General features: G+C 41.1%; 1 protein-coding gene across 1 annotated transcript; it reads right to left on the reverse strand.

Moving 5' to 3' along the window:
- Positions 1 to 634: 634 nt before the first annotated feature.
- LOC147861453 (uncharacterized) lies at positions 635 to 4,998 on the reverse strand. Its single transcript, XM_087322384.1, has 4 exons — positions 4,990 to 4,998; positions 4,237 to 4,417; positions 2,665 to 2,925; positions 635 to 1,059 (listed from the first exon to the last, which is right to left on the reverse strand). The coding sequence occupies exons 1-3, from the start codon at positions 4,996 to 4,998 to the stop codon at positions 2,672 to 2,674; spliced, it is 444 nt and encodes a 147-aa protein (XP_087178510.1). The 3' UTR covers positions 635 to 1,059; positions 2,665 to 2,671.
- Positions 4,999 to 17,304: the final 12,306 nt, after the last annotated feature.

Genomic DNA, 17,304 nt, shown 5'->3' on the forward strand with positions numbered 1-17,304 from the left:
ACCAGAAAAACCAACGTGGCAGATATATACTTTAAAGCTACTTCTCATGAATTGATTGCAGTTCCATACATAACGATTATCTTACATTCTATTAATAATGTGAATAAATTTCACAAGCAGCCTTTTCATTTAAGTTTCATTGTCATGTTTCACGCTTTCATTTTCTATCTTATCCACATGAGTTTCACGAATCACGAGACTAAAGAGCCCACTTTTGTGTACCCTTCCAAGAAGTCCCAAAAATAACACAGACTTTATCATTACTTTGAAAGAAGGCATAAAGTACATGGGGACACTAACGTGCTTGCCCATTGCACGATAAACAGGTTCCAATAACCAAGTATTTTTTTCACATGGAGTGTACATTAAGAAGAGCAATTTCTCACATGGCATCAAACCAATGGATAATTGTGTAGACATACACACACAAACCATCCCCAACAACATATAGATGGTTTTAACCTTCTACACAAAAGGGTGTGGTTGGATGGTGATCATCGTGTACCAAATGGAAGAGGTTGATCAGTAGTTATATAGATCGTTTAATTTCACTAAGAAAATGCAGTAAACAATTACCAATGCTTGGTTCAAATAATTGCAACATCCATCCATACTAAAAATGTATGGCTAGAGGGCAAATAAAAGGTTCCATTTTAACATTCCGAAACCTAGGTTGAGAAAAGCGATACTAAGAGATGCATGAAACAAAATTGTTTTACTAGAAACAGACACGAAAAGCAAAGAAGCATTAGTTCATATCTCATGACTGTGTGTGTGTGCATTTATATGTATATGTATATGTATATGTGTATGTATATATACATACACATATACATATATATGTATGCATGTGCATGTGTAAATATATGGCACCATTTTGTAATGAATTATCATATAGGTAATTATTCTCATTTTTTTCATCATGTGGTTCACAACGGAGATTTAAACAAAAGAAAAAGAGGTTCTATAACCCCAAACTTTTCTTATCATCCAGCATGTCCACCTTGAGGTCTCAATATTTAACACTTTGCCGAATTTCAACACAACATTCCAAGGAGTCTGTACACAATAGCAAAAACGCAAACAAAGAAAAATAAATAGATTAGAACTTTCTTTTCGCTAATTTATCCTCTCATAGATTTCTTTATTTATTGTTAATTTTGTTTTTTCTGTATTTTTTTGCTAACTTATTCTAATGTGTTGTAACCAATATTCATTTTAGTAAATTTAAGATCATATTTGTCACAGAAAGATGCATGGCAAAAGACTACCCATCACAACTCGAGGAAATACGAAACAGAAACAGTAGATCATTGCTAAACCTATAAAAAAAAAAATTACCAAATTTCTCCTATTTGAATCGCAAAGAACCAAAAAACTCAAAGAAAACCTCATGTGTGTCAATGCAACAAAGTTTGAAGATTCAAAAAAATTGAGATGTGACTTTCAGTTATACTGTTGTTACAAGGAGCTTTGCTAATAGAAATCAAGTGCATTGATTTTCCATGTCATTTGGGATAATTGAGACTTAACATTTTTTAGTTATAATGCATTCTAAGGGACTGTAATATACAAGAAATCTGAGTGTCTGTTTGCCCTTATATAAAAGGTCTTTTACACACGGCACTTGCTTTATTATGTCTACTTCACCGATCTGACAACTCAAGTACCTAGTGGAATTAGAAAAGTTTTTACAAGCCTTTCATTTGAACAAACTAATATACAGCACCAAATCAAACGATCTGTCAAAAAAACTTCACAAAGCATGATGTGGTAAAAAGTTACCTTCATCAAAAACTTAATGACCAACACCAATGTACCAGAATAGGTTCACCTAGGTGCATGAAGAGAACCCGTGAACTGAGTTTCTACCATTTCTATGAAGGTGATATAGAAAACTTTAAAGTGTTAAAAGAAACTAGCACTAGAACTCAAAACAAGGAAACGAACCCAAAACTTCATGATCCAAAGGAAAAATAGAAATGAATGCATACATAGGAAAATAGACATACATAGAAACAAATTTGGAAATATTACAGAGGTAGGGATGTTGCGAAGAAGAGATGGAAATTGAAGAGAAAGAGTGGGAAAGCGTAAGAACAAGACAGAGACAAAGAGCATTTCCTGAGTGCAACAAAAAAATGATACAATCAGCTGAAATAAGCAGAATAAATTGTGGGATGGGCATAAATGTTAAACGAAAAATGCAGCAAAATATCATTTATGGAAGGAAGACATAAAAGAAGCACCAGTTTTTTTTTATATAAAGAAGGATACGTTTATCATCATAATATGTGGGGATAACAAGGATGATGAAGAATGTGAATCAACTGATAGCAGATGTGTACTTTATGAAATGAACAAAATCACTTACAATACAAATTTTATGCTAAAGCCCCGTATAATTGTGGCATTCCCAGTATTTCCTTTAAGCTATATTACTAAAGAAAATGGTTCCCAGAATACTAGTAGAGAAATCACATAACAAGACATTTTGTGACTTTCATATTCAACAAAATCATATGTCTCACAAACTATTGGAATTTGGCAGAACTACACAAATCTAGAAATATGTGGAATTTTGTGATAAAAAATAGATAAAAAATACTATTCCATAAAACAGGAGAATTTCTTGACATAGAAAAAACTGTTTAACACACGCACCATTGTTTTAACCAGACACAGCACGTTGCTCGGAATTGGGCGGCTCAATCTGAATATGTGTTTCAGATATCCAGACATCCTCTTGATGAGCTGGCTCTCGGTTTAGAGGAATCAAAGGTTTAACTTCTGCTTCTTCATCTTCTTCCACATCCATAGTCTCCAGATTTATGCAGGAGCATCGCTCCAAGGATGCAAAAAATGCAGAGGCTACACTCGCCCCTACCCAAGCTGCAAGGCGATCCAGTTTGCCTGATGATATATGTAGGATCTAATAGATGGTGAATATAACACTGATGATAATAGTGATATGTACTCTGCATATTCAAAATATACATATTAATTGTAATTTTAACACATAGCCATATTGATCTTATTTAAAGTATCATAAACCACAATCCACAACAATCTTATGCAAGAAATAGATGTTACATCTGATATCAGGGTTTAACAAGATTACAACATTTCAAATATTAATAAATAAGACTTTCCGCTTCGATTGGATGTGCCAATTGAGCCTTAACTTGAAATGTTAAACTATATTCTTAGCAGGTTTATAAAATCAATACATAGGACACTACTATACATCTGATATCACGCTTTAACAATATTATGATATTTTCAAAAAAAATAAAAAAGACTTTCCACTTCAATTGGATGTGCCAATTGAGCTTTAACTTGAAATGTTAAACAATAATCTTAGCAGGTTTATAAAATCAATACATAGGACACTACTATAGAATATGAACTTGAATGTTCAGATACCAAAGAATCAGAAAAATAAGTCCAAATAAACTCTTCAAACATATATCTGTGTATGTACAAGATCATCGCATAGGTGGTAGGAAGAGAATAAATTATGAGTAAAACACATGCATAGCATACACACAAACGATCCATGCCTATATTTCATAAAGAAATAAAAGGTTAAGGTAGAGCAACCAAAGAATGAGTTCATATAATTAAATCCTTCAACCACTTACATATATATGTACACAAAAATCTCAGATTGAGGGGGAGAATAAGTTTACATAGTGAAGAAACAGAATTCATTATGAGCAAAACCAATGCATTCCATTCCAAAAACTAAACCATGACTACATTCATTGAAAAAGATTCATCACTATCTGATATAAGTAGATCAACCAATGCTTAAATTTGATTAGCATTTTGGTCTTCAAATAATTAAGCCTAATTTCCATTTTAAAGATTTCAAGAGAAATGATTTACAAAATGCCCGAGAATGCAAAAAAAGAAAACGAACATAAAAAGAAATATTATGATTATAGATTTTTTGAGGTAAAAGAGAAAAAAGAGTTGGATTTCCACATTCAAATCTTTAAAACTTAAAAATTTGAATGCAAACACACAACAAACCTAATTTCCACGATTCTCCTCCAATATTTACAAATGAAAAGAAAGAAAACCTAGAAATAATGAAATAAATCAAGAAACGCGATAGGATTAAGAAAAAGAGAAGATTAAAAGCAACAACAAGATGAGGAGGAGGGGGAGGAGGAGGAAGAAAAGCAGTGGATCAAATTTTGGAGAAATGAGAGGATCCCACACCTGCAGTAGTCCTGGACGAGAATCTGACGTGATTCCAGTGCCGAGAATCTTCGAGATCCTTGAGGGGAGAATCTTCAGGAAGAAGAGAAAGAAGAGAAAGAGAGAGAGGGAATGTGCACCGACTTTCAATTCTGTTCTGCTGATGGGAATGAAAGGCGTTTCTCACGTATGGGCAGGCAAATGGCCGCTTTCACACTTGTCCGGACATTCTAATGACCGTCCATTATTCTCTATGCTCACTCAGAGGACCGAGACAAATACGATTCCCGGACTCAAATACTCCGAACACGAACATTACACGTGGGCCTCACGGGTCCCGATTGAGCCCAGTGTCTCGACTCTTCCTTTCTGGGCTCTCTGTCTTCATATGCTCCTAGAGGCTCGCATGATTAAGCCCTCCAAATGTTCCAGCTAAAAATATGGGATTCTGTGACAATGTTCCTATGGGAACAAGAGCGTGATAGGACAATATGTCATGTTCCCCAGACCCCCCTTTTGTCGAGCAGAATCTGTGGCACGCCAAACGTTCTACGGGAAAAATCAGGTACATGATGGGACTCTATCGGCTATAATATGTAAAGGCATGATTGGACAAGAGTCAATGATTCCACCCTCACCTATGAGTGGTCGGCTAAAGTATGAGAAATAGTTATGTATTCATGAATCTCTCGACAAGAACATGAATGGGAGCCAAAGTTTTTGTCTTTTGGGTGGTGTGTTTTTGTGGGATGAAATGCAAAGATTTGTGCGCATTCAAACTTTTCCCATGTGTGATAGCCACCTATACAATAACTATTGTGTTTCTTTGTAGAAAAGACTAGACTTTCTTGAAATTTATATAGTAAAACCAGTTTATATGACGATGGACATTCATGGCTAGCATGTAACTCCAAAGATAAACACATTCATTACATTTTTGTGATTTTGTTTAGTGCCCTCAAAATTCACTTTCCAAGTGATATATTTATACAATATAACAGAATCCAACATTAAAACATATATGCCCATGTGTATGTGTGTGATTACTTGTTCACAATTACCTATTATTCTTGTGGGTGAAAAGGAAGCTTGATCAACTATTAAAGAAAATTTCCCTAAACAAATTTACAATTTGTATTGTGCAAAGTGATTTCTTGCTTTGTTTTGTAAGTCTCAAAGAGGTATGCTGATTGCGTGGTGAGGGAGGGGCTTCTCTTCATCTGGAATATCTCCCCCACACACCACAAAGATTATATATATTCTCAACATTTTCCCCTTGACAAATCTAGATTATAGCCAAGAGGTAAATTGGCCTTAATCCCAAGTTGGTGCGAGTGCTAAGGATAAATCATAAGAGATTAAATCTCCAATCAATTGAACATATTAGGCATTTTGTTGCTATCTTAGTGCTAGGTTGCCCCTTATGTGCCAATGATGAGAGAGAGACATACTAAAGATGGAAGTATATTATGAAAAATATTATATACAATGAATGGAGGTCGTAATGTTAGTCATAACAAGTGTAACGCCCCTTTGGCATGATTTTGGTTTAAGCACCAATGATGTATTGTATAATCAACCAATGTTCACAAATAAACCGATGTTGCAACCTAGAGATACTATGAGTGTGGCACCCAAGTATAATAAACATTTGCCTGAATGGCAATGAGGTATTGGTAGAGTTCTTAGTTAAACTTAATGTTCAATCCAAAAACGTTTTGTTAAGTCATGATGACGCGATAGTTGATTAAGGAATAATAAAGGGGAAATGCATCAGTTATTCATTTCCTTCATTCGTTTCCACCCAATGGGGAACACACTGCTCATCTCTTAGTTTCCCCCACCAAAGATTTGTGTCATGTGAGAGTAAATTCTTTTTATGCAAAATCCATTAAAACGGGATCACACACAATAAAAAATCCAATATGGCTAAGAACAACAAAATTGCAACTTTCTTGTCACTATTTGAGTATCTTATTCAAAACCTCACCGGAAATTATTGTAGATCATGCATTTCATATTATGCCTTACTATTTTCATCGAACCTAATGCAAAACTCAGCGGAGGAACATATTTGGTATAAAAAATCAATAGGTCACCTCAAAATTTGACATATTTTGTCTTCAAATATGAATGCTCATAAGATGTTGCTTGCCTCAAAATAAAGAGTGTTGCATCATCTTTCATTCAATGGATAGACATACATGAACATAGATGCATATGTTTTCATCGATTGGGAATGTATGACATCTTATTTTTGCCCTCTAGGTTTTGTGTGCATAGCTAGCACAAGTCTAACATAAGAATTATGAAATAGATGAGTTTATATTGATCCATGGTCTAGACGACACATGTTGAGTACTACTGCAGGTAATGGAGAAATGCTTTAATCATTTCCATTCCCTAATGCAAAACATTCTAAGAGCACACATTGTGGTCAACATTATAGATGCTCTTTCGTGAAGTGAGTGTTCATCTTGTGTTAGGATTGATTTTTATGGTCTAGACATGTGAAAAAGAACTTAACTTGTGGTCTCCAATTGAAGATGAATTTGTAAAGATAATTGAGGGGCTTATGCATGGCCTTGAATTCATGTGCATACACAAAAATCCACAATCTATCTAATGACCAAAACTACAATCTTGTTGGCAAACCTTTGTATATGTTCACCCTATTATTCTATCTCTTCTTTTTTATTGGGATAATTCAAGTCCTTTTGAGTACCGTTGAGGAAGGTGTGGATTGTCGTATGGGTAAAGTATGAGAAGAGTATCATAATCTATCTACAAGGAAGCAGATGGAATTGCCAATTCATCGAGAGTAACATAAATAGATAAGCAAAAGTTGCACAACACATTGTGAACTTTCAAATGCGTGTGTGGGTGTGGGTGTGTCCCTCTCTCCTTAGAAAGGTTGATTTGATTGAATTTCAAATAGTACGAGCATTAGTAATTCATAAACTATTGCAAACATTCAAATTGTCTTCACTTAGATAGCGATTTGTTTTATTTTATTTAATATTGATTTATGATATTAGAAATGTTCATGTTTTGGCCTTTGATCACATTATTGTTAGACTCTTGGATTTAGGTATACGATCAAGATTACATATGTTTTGTTTTATGCAAAATGTCTCCATTTAGTGATATGATATACGAAGTCCCAATGATATTAAAAAGGAGCACAAGTTTTTAAAAACTCTCTCACAAACCAAGTTTCCACCTTGGTAAAAGAACGAAATTTTTTTACCTTGAAAAGAATGTATTGTAACTAAAGGAAGATCTTGGAGATAGTTTATTACTATTATTTGATTATCTCATATTGGTTATTATTATGTAAAAAAAATCACATTGTTTATAAATTATTCTATAAATGTCGTAAAGTAGCGAGAATGCCATTGGAATCTACATATATAACATATTTTGCAAGATGTAAATAAGTTTGATCAAATGTGCAAATAAAACAAAACAAAAAAACATGTACAAAATAATTCACTATTGAAGCCTTGTTATATGGAAGCCATTGGTAGATAAAAAAAGCTATAGCAAATAACAAGTTTTGGAGACATTGGATTACATAGGGAAAGATATGCATGCACTCAATTACGAGTTTAATGATTATAACAAAATGCAATTGAGGTATTGCCAATGTATTTGGTAGTAATGCTCATGTATATGCAGTGTAAACTCTATTAAATAATGATTAAAAACACAAACATGTTTATTGATTAAAAATGTTAAATGAGAAGTTGAGAGAGGCCAAGAAGAAATAGAAACAAACCAGAGGTCAAAATCCTTTGTCGATTTACAAATGGAGTCTGGAGAGGAAACATTGGCACATAAAAGATGTGATGCCACTACATGACTTATGAATGATGATTTAAGTATCAATGGTGTGACTCGTCAAGTCGAAACACGCCAATATCATGTGCTTTGCATTTTGGAGAACAAGTAAATGAGTAAGTTTCGTGCTTCCCTGATTTTAGTTATTGCTATTCCCTCTGTCTATATGCACATGATTCACATGAGGCATGTTTTTTTTCTAGAGATTGATCTCTACTACAACTAGCCATAATCTTAAACCAAGTTTTGAAGTTAAGTTATACAACATTGATCCATTCAATCGGCCTTGGATACACCACCCTCTTTAGTTTTACCTTGCTCTTTTAAAATGGAACAAACACATTCTTTTGAGGTCATTGTAAAATACTCCTTTAGTTCATGCTAGTACTGTTAACTTAGCTTGAACGATATCAAAAGTGATGTATTTTAACATCTTGCAAACCATCTTAAGTGGTTTTCTATAACACATAATGGTCATTTACAATTCTTTTTTTCCTTAAAAATGAGGATCCTCATTGACAATGGTAAGTTTTTAACAAACGAATAAAAACTTGTAACCACTTTCATGACTCGGTGACATCAAAATACTCTAGGGTAATAAAACAAACTAATGCTCAATCATGTTTATAAAGATTGCAACCATAGTCATCACAAGAACTTATAAATTTGTAAAGGAAAGTTATGGTTTTTGATATAATATGTATTTATTTACAACTAATGTTACTTCTAATGTATGCTTCCCGTATATCTCCTTGACATATATAACGCCATGTGTCTTGGCATCTTAGGAAACCATAGAGTTATAAGTTATAACTTGCCACATGGTTATAAGGGTGTAAAAACAATTTCAAGAATAACACATACTTCATGTGGCGGAGTCACAAAAGGATGAAAGCATTTTGTGACATGCGCAAATGGTAGATGACGGAATACTAGTGGTGCAAGGTCTATTTTTAGAGCTAAACAATAGAGGCAAGAAAAAGGTTGTGAAGAATTTCAGAGTGAGTGGCAAGTGTTGCGCATGCTTTGTATGCTTCAAGAAATTTCCTCCATCAATCGAAAAGAATTGGTTTCCAATGATGGGCACCAAGCCGTTTTCGCTTGCCAACTACAAGAATTTTTTTTTCGAGACCATCAAGTTATGTGGCAATTTTACGTAGTTTAATGCACTGTACAAGACATTCCAAAAGACTGTCATTGAAGGCCAGCATAATGACAACTGCTTATATTACAAGTTTCACTATGTGATGATTGGGTGAACACAATTTAACTAGGCTCACAAATGAAAAAAATTAAGGTTGGACTCATAAGTACCTTCACCTATTGGTAAATCATTGTCTTGTAAATACTAAGGCCTTGGGTTCAAGGCTCAACTCTTAAGACCTGCATGATCCAATACCCAAAAGTGCTACATAAGAATACCTTTCAAAAGAAACATGTGCCCGATCCCATTCCTCTCTTGCTTAAGGTTGAAACTATGTTATCCCCCCAATCATCACTCTCCAAATAAATACCTTTGCAAGAAATGGTTTGGGAATGCCAACTACACTGTAACATTTTCCACCACCCTAAATATATCTACATACATTCCACTCCATCTTCTCTTTAGCTAAGAGTCAAGATAATGAAACCATGAGATGATGATACATTATATTAGTTATGACTTTTGGCAATAATATACCACCTTCCAAACATCAATCCACCAAGGAGTATTATTTGGTGGCGTCTCTCTCTCTTTCTCTCTCTCTAGTGTGAAAACACAATTATATTAACAAATGTGTGTGAAAAGCATTACAATGATATCACAACTTAGTGGTGTCACCATCACCACTTCATGGGTAGTGAGACATATTGAATTAGCAATACGTAAGATGAACACTCCACTCCGGGAAGAATTTCAACTTGCTCAAAAAAACAAAATTCTCACATCAATACTCCCTCCCACTTCTATAGATATGCTCTAGCTGCATGGCTATAATGAAACCATTGTTGTGAAGTAAATACTTCACAAATAGAAATTCTAATTAGAAGAACAAATTTCTGACTTGAAGATTTAGCTCTGTTGAGAATCAAGCTCAAGTTGGTCTAGTGTGTGAACTCACCTTGAGAGTGAATAGACACTCCAACAGTCAAGAGTCACCATTATGTCACCACTTTGTATTCTAGCATTTAGTATGAGTCATAGAATCATATTCTATGACACATAACTTATGAGCTTTCACATTCCCCATGCTCCATGAGTCTTGTAGTTAATGAAGAGAGAGGGTGACTATATAAAGCACACTCCTCCCACCTTGTATTATGTCGAGTCTTTCTCCTTTGTTAATATACTTACTTTGTGTATTCTTTGTGTCTTACTCCTCGTCTCTCTCTCTCTCTCACACACACACACACACACACACACACTCTCTCTCTCTCTCTCTCTCATACACACACACACACACAATTCACTCATATTCCGCTACACAAGAATCATACCCAATTCTTTACATGGTATCAGAGCGATTTGGTAGCTCCATCTAGCCCATCTATGTGTGTTGAGCTCTACGCTGACGTTCAAGAAGAACCGGCTCATCGCTATCGTAGGTTCGCTACATAGCTCGCATTCGAAGAGAGAGGAGGAAGAAGAAGAATCGACATAATGAATACTCAAATGGGGAGCGCTCTCCCTACCGAGAAATTGGATCGAAATAACTTCGCTTCTTGGGAGTACAAGATGCACCAATACCTTGTCAGACAAGGCTATTGGAGCTACATCAAAGGAGAGCATGAAGACCGACCTGCCGAAACGGCTCCCGCATACACGACATGGGAGCAAGCTGCAAGCCGCAAGCCGCGTGATGTATTGCTTGGCAACATGTGTTCACGATCACATGCTCGGCTACATTCACGAAGCTAAGGCGCCGAAGGAGGCATGGAAAAATCTACGAAAGATTTTTGCGGCGAACACAACTGCAAGAAGGCTTCAACTCCGCCAAGAGTTGAACAACATTCAACAAAGGGACATGTCCATCACGACATACACCTCGAAGATCAAGGAGCTTTGTGACTCGCTCGGCTCGATAAGCGTAAATATCGATGATGATGAGATGGTGCAAATATGCCTCGGCGACCTCGCACCACGGTTCGGCGCGATGCAAACTGCCGTTCTAGCACGAGAGAAATCTCCCTCCTTGGAGCTCCAATCAATGTTATTGGTTGAAGAAAACCACGTGCGTACAAGGAGCAATGAGCCGGAAGGCCACATGCTCTACACGCACTCGAACGGAGGAAGAGGACACGGACGAGCGAGAGGTCGATTTGGCCAAGGACAAGGCGGACGAGGTCTGACCTACGACAACAACTCCCAATTTCGGCCGCAAAACGGAAGCCAACGAGGAACCTTCGCAAGAAGGGGGAGCTTCCACTCCGGCCCGAGCTGTCAAAACGCAATCAAATGCGGATATTGCGGAAAGCTTAGCCACCACAAAGAAGAGTGCCGAAAGAAGATGTGCGAATCAGCTTCCACAAGTCGACAACTCACGAATTACGCGCACAATTCCGATTACGAAGAGTATATCGGAATGTACGGGCACAACTACGACTACGAAGATCATAGCGGAATATACGAGCACAACTCCGACTACGAAAATCGTGGCGGAATGTATGCACACAACTCCGACTGTGGCGGAATGTTCATGATAAAACATAGAGCAAACTCTATGTCGGCCTCTACCTCAACTAGTGCCCTCAATCCGGAGGATGTATGGTTTGTTGACTCCGGAGCCTCAAACCATATGACATCCCATAAAGAATGGTTTCTCGAACTTTGAGAGCCGGAGTGACCCGGTTATGTCGAAACTGGAGATGACACTACGCACCCAATTCGGCACATCGACAATGTTCCGTTCGGGGAAAGAGGTAAGCAAACATACATTAAAAATGTCTTGCATGTTCCCACCATCACAAATAACTTGGTCTCAGTCGGCCAAATGGTTGAGCAAGGGATGCAAGTACGATTCGACCAAGAAGGGTGCTTCATTGAAAAAGAGGGTCGAATCATCGTGCGTGGAAGAAGAGAGGGCCGGATGTTCATTCTCGATTCACATGAGATGAAATCTGCCATGTTCGCAAAAAGCACGAAAGCTAACTCCGACATAGAGCTAAGGCACAAGCGAATCGGCCACATCAATCTCAACAAACTCAAAGCAATGAAATCGAAAGGAGTTGTCATCGGACTTCCGACATTCAAAGAGAAGGAGATTGAAGGTGTATGCGAAGCTTGCCAATTCGGCAAGCAACACCGACACCCATTCCCGAAAGAGCGGAACATGAGCAAAGGTCTACTCGACATAGTCCATTCCGACGTATGGGGACCGGCGCAGACGGCTACATTCGGCGGATGCCGATATTACGTGCTCTTCATCGACGACTACTCTAGGCACACTTAGATCTACCCGATGCGCCAAAAGAGCGAAGTGTTCGGACACTTCCAAAAATTCAAGAATGAAGTTGAGAAAGCCATGGGCCAACATTTACGATGTCTCCGATCGGATGGCGGCAAGGAGCACTTCTCGAATGATTTCACGGCGTATCTCCGAAAGGAAGGAATTCGGCGATAATTCACTTGTCGACACACTCCGCAAAAAAACGGAGTAGCCAAGCGCAAAAATCGGCACATCCTCGAAGTAACGTGGGCCATGATGAACGAGTAGCATATGCCCAAGTCATATTGGGCCAAAGCTGCAAATACGGTCGTCTACCTAATGAACCGATGCACAACATTTGGAGTGCACGAGGTCACTCCACACGAAAAATACTTCGGAAAGAAGTCGGACTTATTGCACACCCGGATATCCGGCGCGAAAGCGTATGTGCACATCCCCAACGAGAAGCGTCAAAAGCTTGACCCGAAGTCAGAGAAATGTATCCTCGTAGGATACTCACTAGAGCAAAAGGGGTACAAGTGCTACAACCCCTCAACTCGAAAATCTCGAGTAAGTCGAGACGTCATTTTTGACGAGTCCGCATCCTGGTACGCACCAGAGACAACTTCAACTCCGACTCCGCTCGACCTGGAATCCGTCGAACAAGGGATAGAGGATGAAGATCGCCTTACGCACATGTTCGAAGAAAGGCCGGTCACGACCCCGACTGAGCAGACCACAAGAGCCTTTGAGCGATCAAAGCACATCACGGCCTAGCCCGAAGATGGACAAAGGCAAGGCAAAAATGGCGGAATACGAAGACGATCGCTTCGACGACGATGAGTCGACTCACTCACTCGACAATGAGTTCGGCGGCTTCGATGTACCAATTGGAGCTAAGAAAGCCCTCATCTGTGCAAATGAAAAGCTTCATCGCTCCACCCGTGAAAAGAATCCGATCAATCGATTCGGCTACAACGACTACATGGCATATCACTATGCCTTTATGATGAAGGTGGGGACAGTACGCGAGTCGGAAACTGTTGAGAGACAAGCTCAACATCGGCCGGATCGGCTGAAGAAGCCGAGGACCGGATCGGTTAGGCCGTTAGGAAAGATATTCCGTGAGGAATATATTTGGGAGTTAGTGTAAGAGCTCTTAATGAGCCTTGAAGTACTGTAAGTACTTCAGTCAATCCTTCGAGGACTTGTATAAAAGTGTTCACTGAGCACGTCTTATGTACAGATCGAGTATTATTGTTGAATATAGTTCTTGTGTTCTCTCTCACTCTCTCTGTCTCTCCCGCGTATACTGCGTAAGCTCAAGCTCTCCATTAAACCTGAGTTTTCTTCCTTCTGTTCCGTCTTCATACCTGCTTCCGCACGCTACTTTCTACATGGTATCAGAGCGCGAGGGTTGAGAACCTCTCTGTAGCCGACACAGCTTGACGAAGAAGAACAAGAAGAACGATGGATAGAGGCATGGCGAGCTCGCTTCCAACAGAGAAGCTCGACAGAACCAACTACGCGTCTTGGTCTTACAAGATGCACCAGTACCTGCTCGGGCACGGCTACTGGAGTTATGTCGAAGGAGCTAATGACGCGGCACCCGAATCGACACACAGAGACTTCCCGTCGTGGGAGCAATCGGCGAGCAGGGTATTGTACTGCTTCGCGTCGTGTGTGGGCGAACAACTATTGAGCTATGTTCGGGATGCAAAGACGTCGAAGGGTGCGTGGGAAAATCTAAAGAAGATTTTCGTCGCGAGCACCACAGCCAGGAAGCTTCAGCTCCGATAGGAGTTGAGCAACCTACGACAACGCGACTTGTCGGTGGCGGACTATACCTCGAAGATCAAGGATATCTGCGACTCCCTCGCCTCCATAGAGGTGAACATCGAGGAGAGCGAGATGGTCCAGATCTGTCTCGGAGGTTTGGCGTCGAAGTTCGGAGCGTTCCGAACGGCTGTGTGTACCCGGGAGAATACGTCGTCCTTTTTCGATTTACAGTCGATGCTCCTGGTAGAGGAGAACCACGCGGGTGCGTCGACGAGCATGTACACTGACAGCAAGATGTTGTACACAGAAGGAGAAAGGCCCCGTGGTCGTGGCGGACGAGGCGAGTCGGTACGCAATGGAAGCGGCCGACGAGATCAAGGAAGAAGGCACCGAAGTGATGTCGACAGCAACTCCGGACCCTCCGGAAACAGGGGGAGTTGAAGCGATGAGAACCGGCAAGGGAAGGTCATCGCGGAGTGCTGGTACTGTGGCAAGAAAGGCCATAGGGAAAGTGAGTGCTTGAAGAAGCGCACCGATTCGGAGAGAACCGGTTACGGAAACGGCTCCGGACATATCGACAAGGGAAATCGGCAGCGATCGCACTACGTCGAAGACTCCGGGAGAGCCGGAGAAGGGTCTGCCTTCGTGACGAGACACGAAGCAAACTCAATAAAACAGAGTACCCCGAGATCGAACGAGGTGTGGTACGTAGACTCCGACGTGTCAAACCACATGACGAGCCATAAGGAGTGGTTCTCGTACCTTGAAAAACCGATACAACCTGGAGTAGTCGCAAATGGAGACGACACTCCGCATCCGATCACGAATGTCAGAGAAGTTCCCCTTAGCCATGTTGGGTAGAAAGGGAAACTCATGAATGTGTTGCACGTTCCGACAATCACGAAAAACTTGGTCTCGGTCGGACAGATTGTCGACCAAGGGATGGAGGTTCGGTTTACACACCTCGGGTGCTTCATTGAGGAAGAAGGCCGTGTGATTGCGCAAGGGCGCAGAGACGGGAGGATGTTCATCCTCGACTCCACTGACGGCGGCACCGCAATGTTCGCAAAGGGAAGAAAAACCGAGTCGGACATCGACTTGTGGCATAAGCGGATAGGCCACGTCAACTACCAGCGGCTTCAAGATCTGCAAACGAAACAGGTAGTATTCAGATTGCCCAAATTTAGTGGCCGAAAGGCACAAATTTGTGAAGCCTGCCAGCTTGGGAAGCAACACCGACTTCCTTTCCCAAACGAGCGAATCCGGAGCCGGAATAAGCTCGATCTTATACACTCCGATGTATGGGGGCCGACACAAAACGTTAGTCTTGGCGGGAGCCGATATTTCGTCTCCTTCATCGACGACCACACGCAGCACACGTGGATCTACCTCATTGAGAGGAAGAGCGAAGTTTTCGACTGTTTCCGGGACCTCAAAGGGTTCGTGGAAACGGAAACGGGACGTAAGATCCAATGCTTGTGGTCGGATGGCGGGAAAGAGTACTTTTCTGGTCAATTCAACGGTTATCTACAACAAATGGGAATTCGGCACGAATTCAGTTGTAGATACATGCCGGAGCAGAACGACGTGATCGAGAGGAAGAATCGGTCGATTGTGGAAGCGGCACGGGCAATGCTGGAGAAGAAGAGCTTGCCCAAGTTCTACTGGGCCGAGGCGGTAAGGACTGCGGTATACATCTAGAACCGGATCGGAGACAAAGTGTCGGTGCACAAGCTATATTTCGGAACGAAGCCGAACTTGCGACACTTGAGGGTGTTCGGTAGCATTGCGTATGTGCATGTACCGAAGGAGAAAAGGAGGAAGCTGGACACAAAGGCCGAGAAATGCATCTTGGTCGGTTACTCGGACGAGCAGAAGGGTTATAAGTGCTATAACCCTCGCACCAAACAAGCGCATGTCAGCCGCGACGTTGTGTTCGACGAGTCCGCGTCCTGGTACCAGCCCCCGACTCCGAACCCCGACTCCAATCCGAGCTCTGACGATGAGGTCAGAGAGGCCGAGATGCCTCCGGATGAGCCCGAAATCGAGACCCGCGACGAGAGTCCGATTTCACTCCGTTTAAGTGGACCGAGTGGACCGATTGGACGACTGAGCTGGTACGACCAATCCGATGAAGAGCCGGCGAGTAGTGGAGACTCGGCCGTGCATTCCCCGCGCAGGAAGCCGAGGAGACGGCTTACGCGCAAAGAGAAAGGGAAGAAGAAGGTGTCGGATTCCGGCACGGATAGGAACGAGTCAGACCGACGCGAGTCCGACTCCGAGGGAACCGGTGACGGGTCTTTAAAGATGAAGACCGCGTCGACCGAGAAGGCCTCGACATCGGCTAATGTGAGATTACGTCGATCTACCCGCCAGAAGAATCCTGTTGTGCGGTTCGGATACAACGAGTACATGGCGCATCATTATGCGTACATGACCCGTGTAGCGGAAGTGCGTGAGCCGGAGAGCTACGCGGAAGCGACTAAAGACGTGAATTGGCGTGCCGCGATGGAGGAAGAGATGCACGCATTGGCGGAGAACGAGACCTGGGACTTGGTTGACGCACCAAGAGGGGTAAAACCAATCGGGTGTAGGTGGGTGTACAAAGTCAATTACAACACCAATGGCTCGGTCAACCGGTACAAGGCTCGGCTAGTGGCAAAGGGCTACGCGCAGAAACACGACATCGACTACGATGAGACATTTGCGCCGGTCGTGAAAATGACGACCGTCTGTGTTTTACTCGTAGTAGCCGCGGCCAAGGGGTGACACCTACATCAAATGGATGTAAAGAATGTGTTCCTGCAAGGTGACCTTGAGGAACAAGTGTACATGGTACAGCCCCCCGGATTTCACTCCGGACCGAACTCCTCGGTAGTATGCCGACTGAAGAAGTCCCTTTACGGACTGAAGTAAGCCCCGCGTGCCTGGAACGCGAAGATCACGCAACAACTGTGTCGGATGGGCTTCGTCACGTCAAAATCAGACTCTTCCCTGCTCATCCGGAAAGGTCGACTCGGACCGGTTAGTATTCTTCTATATGTCGATGACTTGGTCATCACCGGCG

Source organism: Azolla caroliniana, unplaced genomic scaffold (genome assembly GCF_043228905.1).
Source record: "Azolla caroliniana isolate FFs.n. ecotype wild unplaced genomic scaffold, voAzoCaro1.0.p SCAF_7, whole genome shotgun sequence".
Classification (NCBI taxonomy): Eukaryota; Viridiplantae; Streptophyta; class Polypodiopsida; order Salviniales; family Salviniaceae; genus Azolla; species Azolla caroliniana.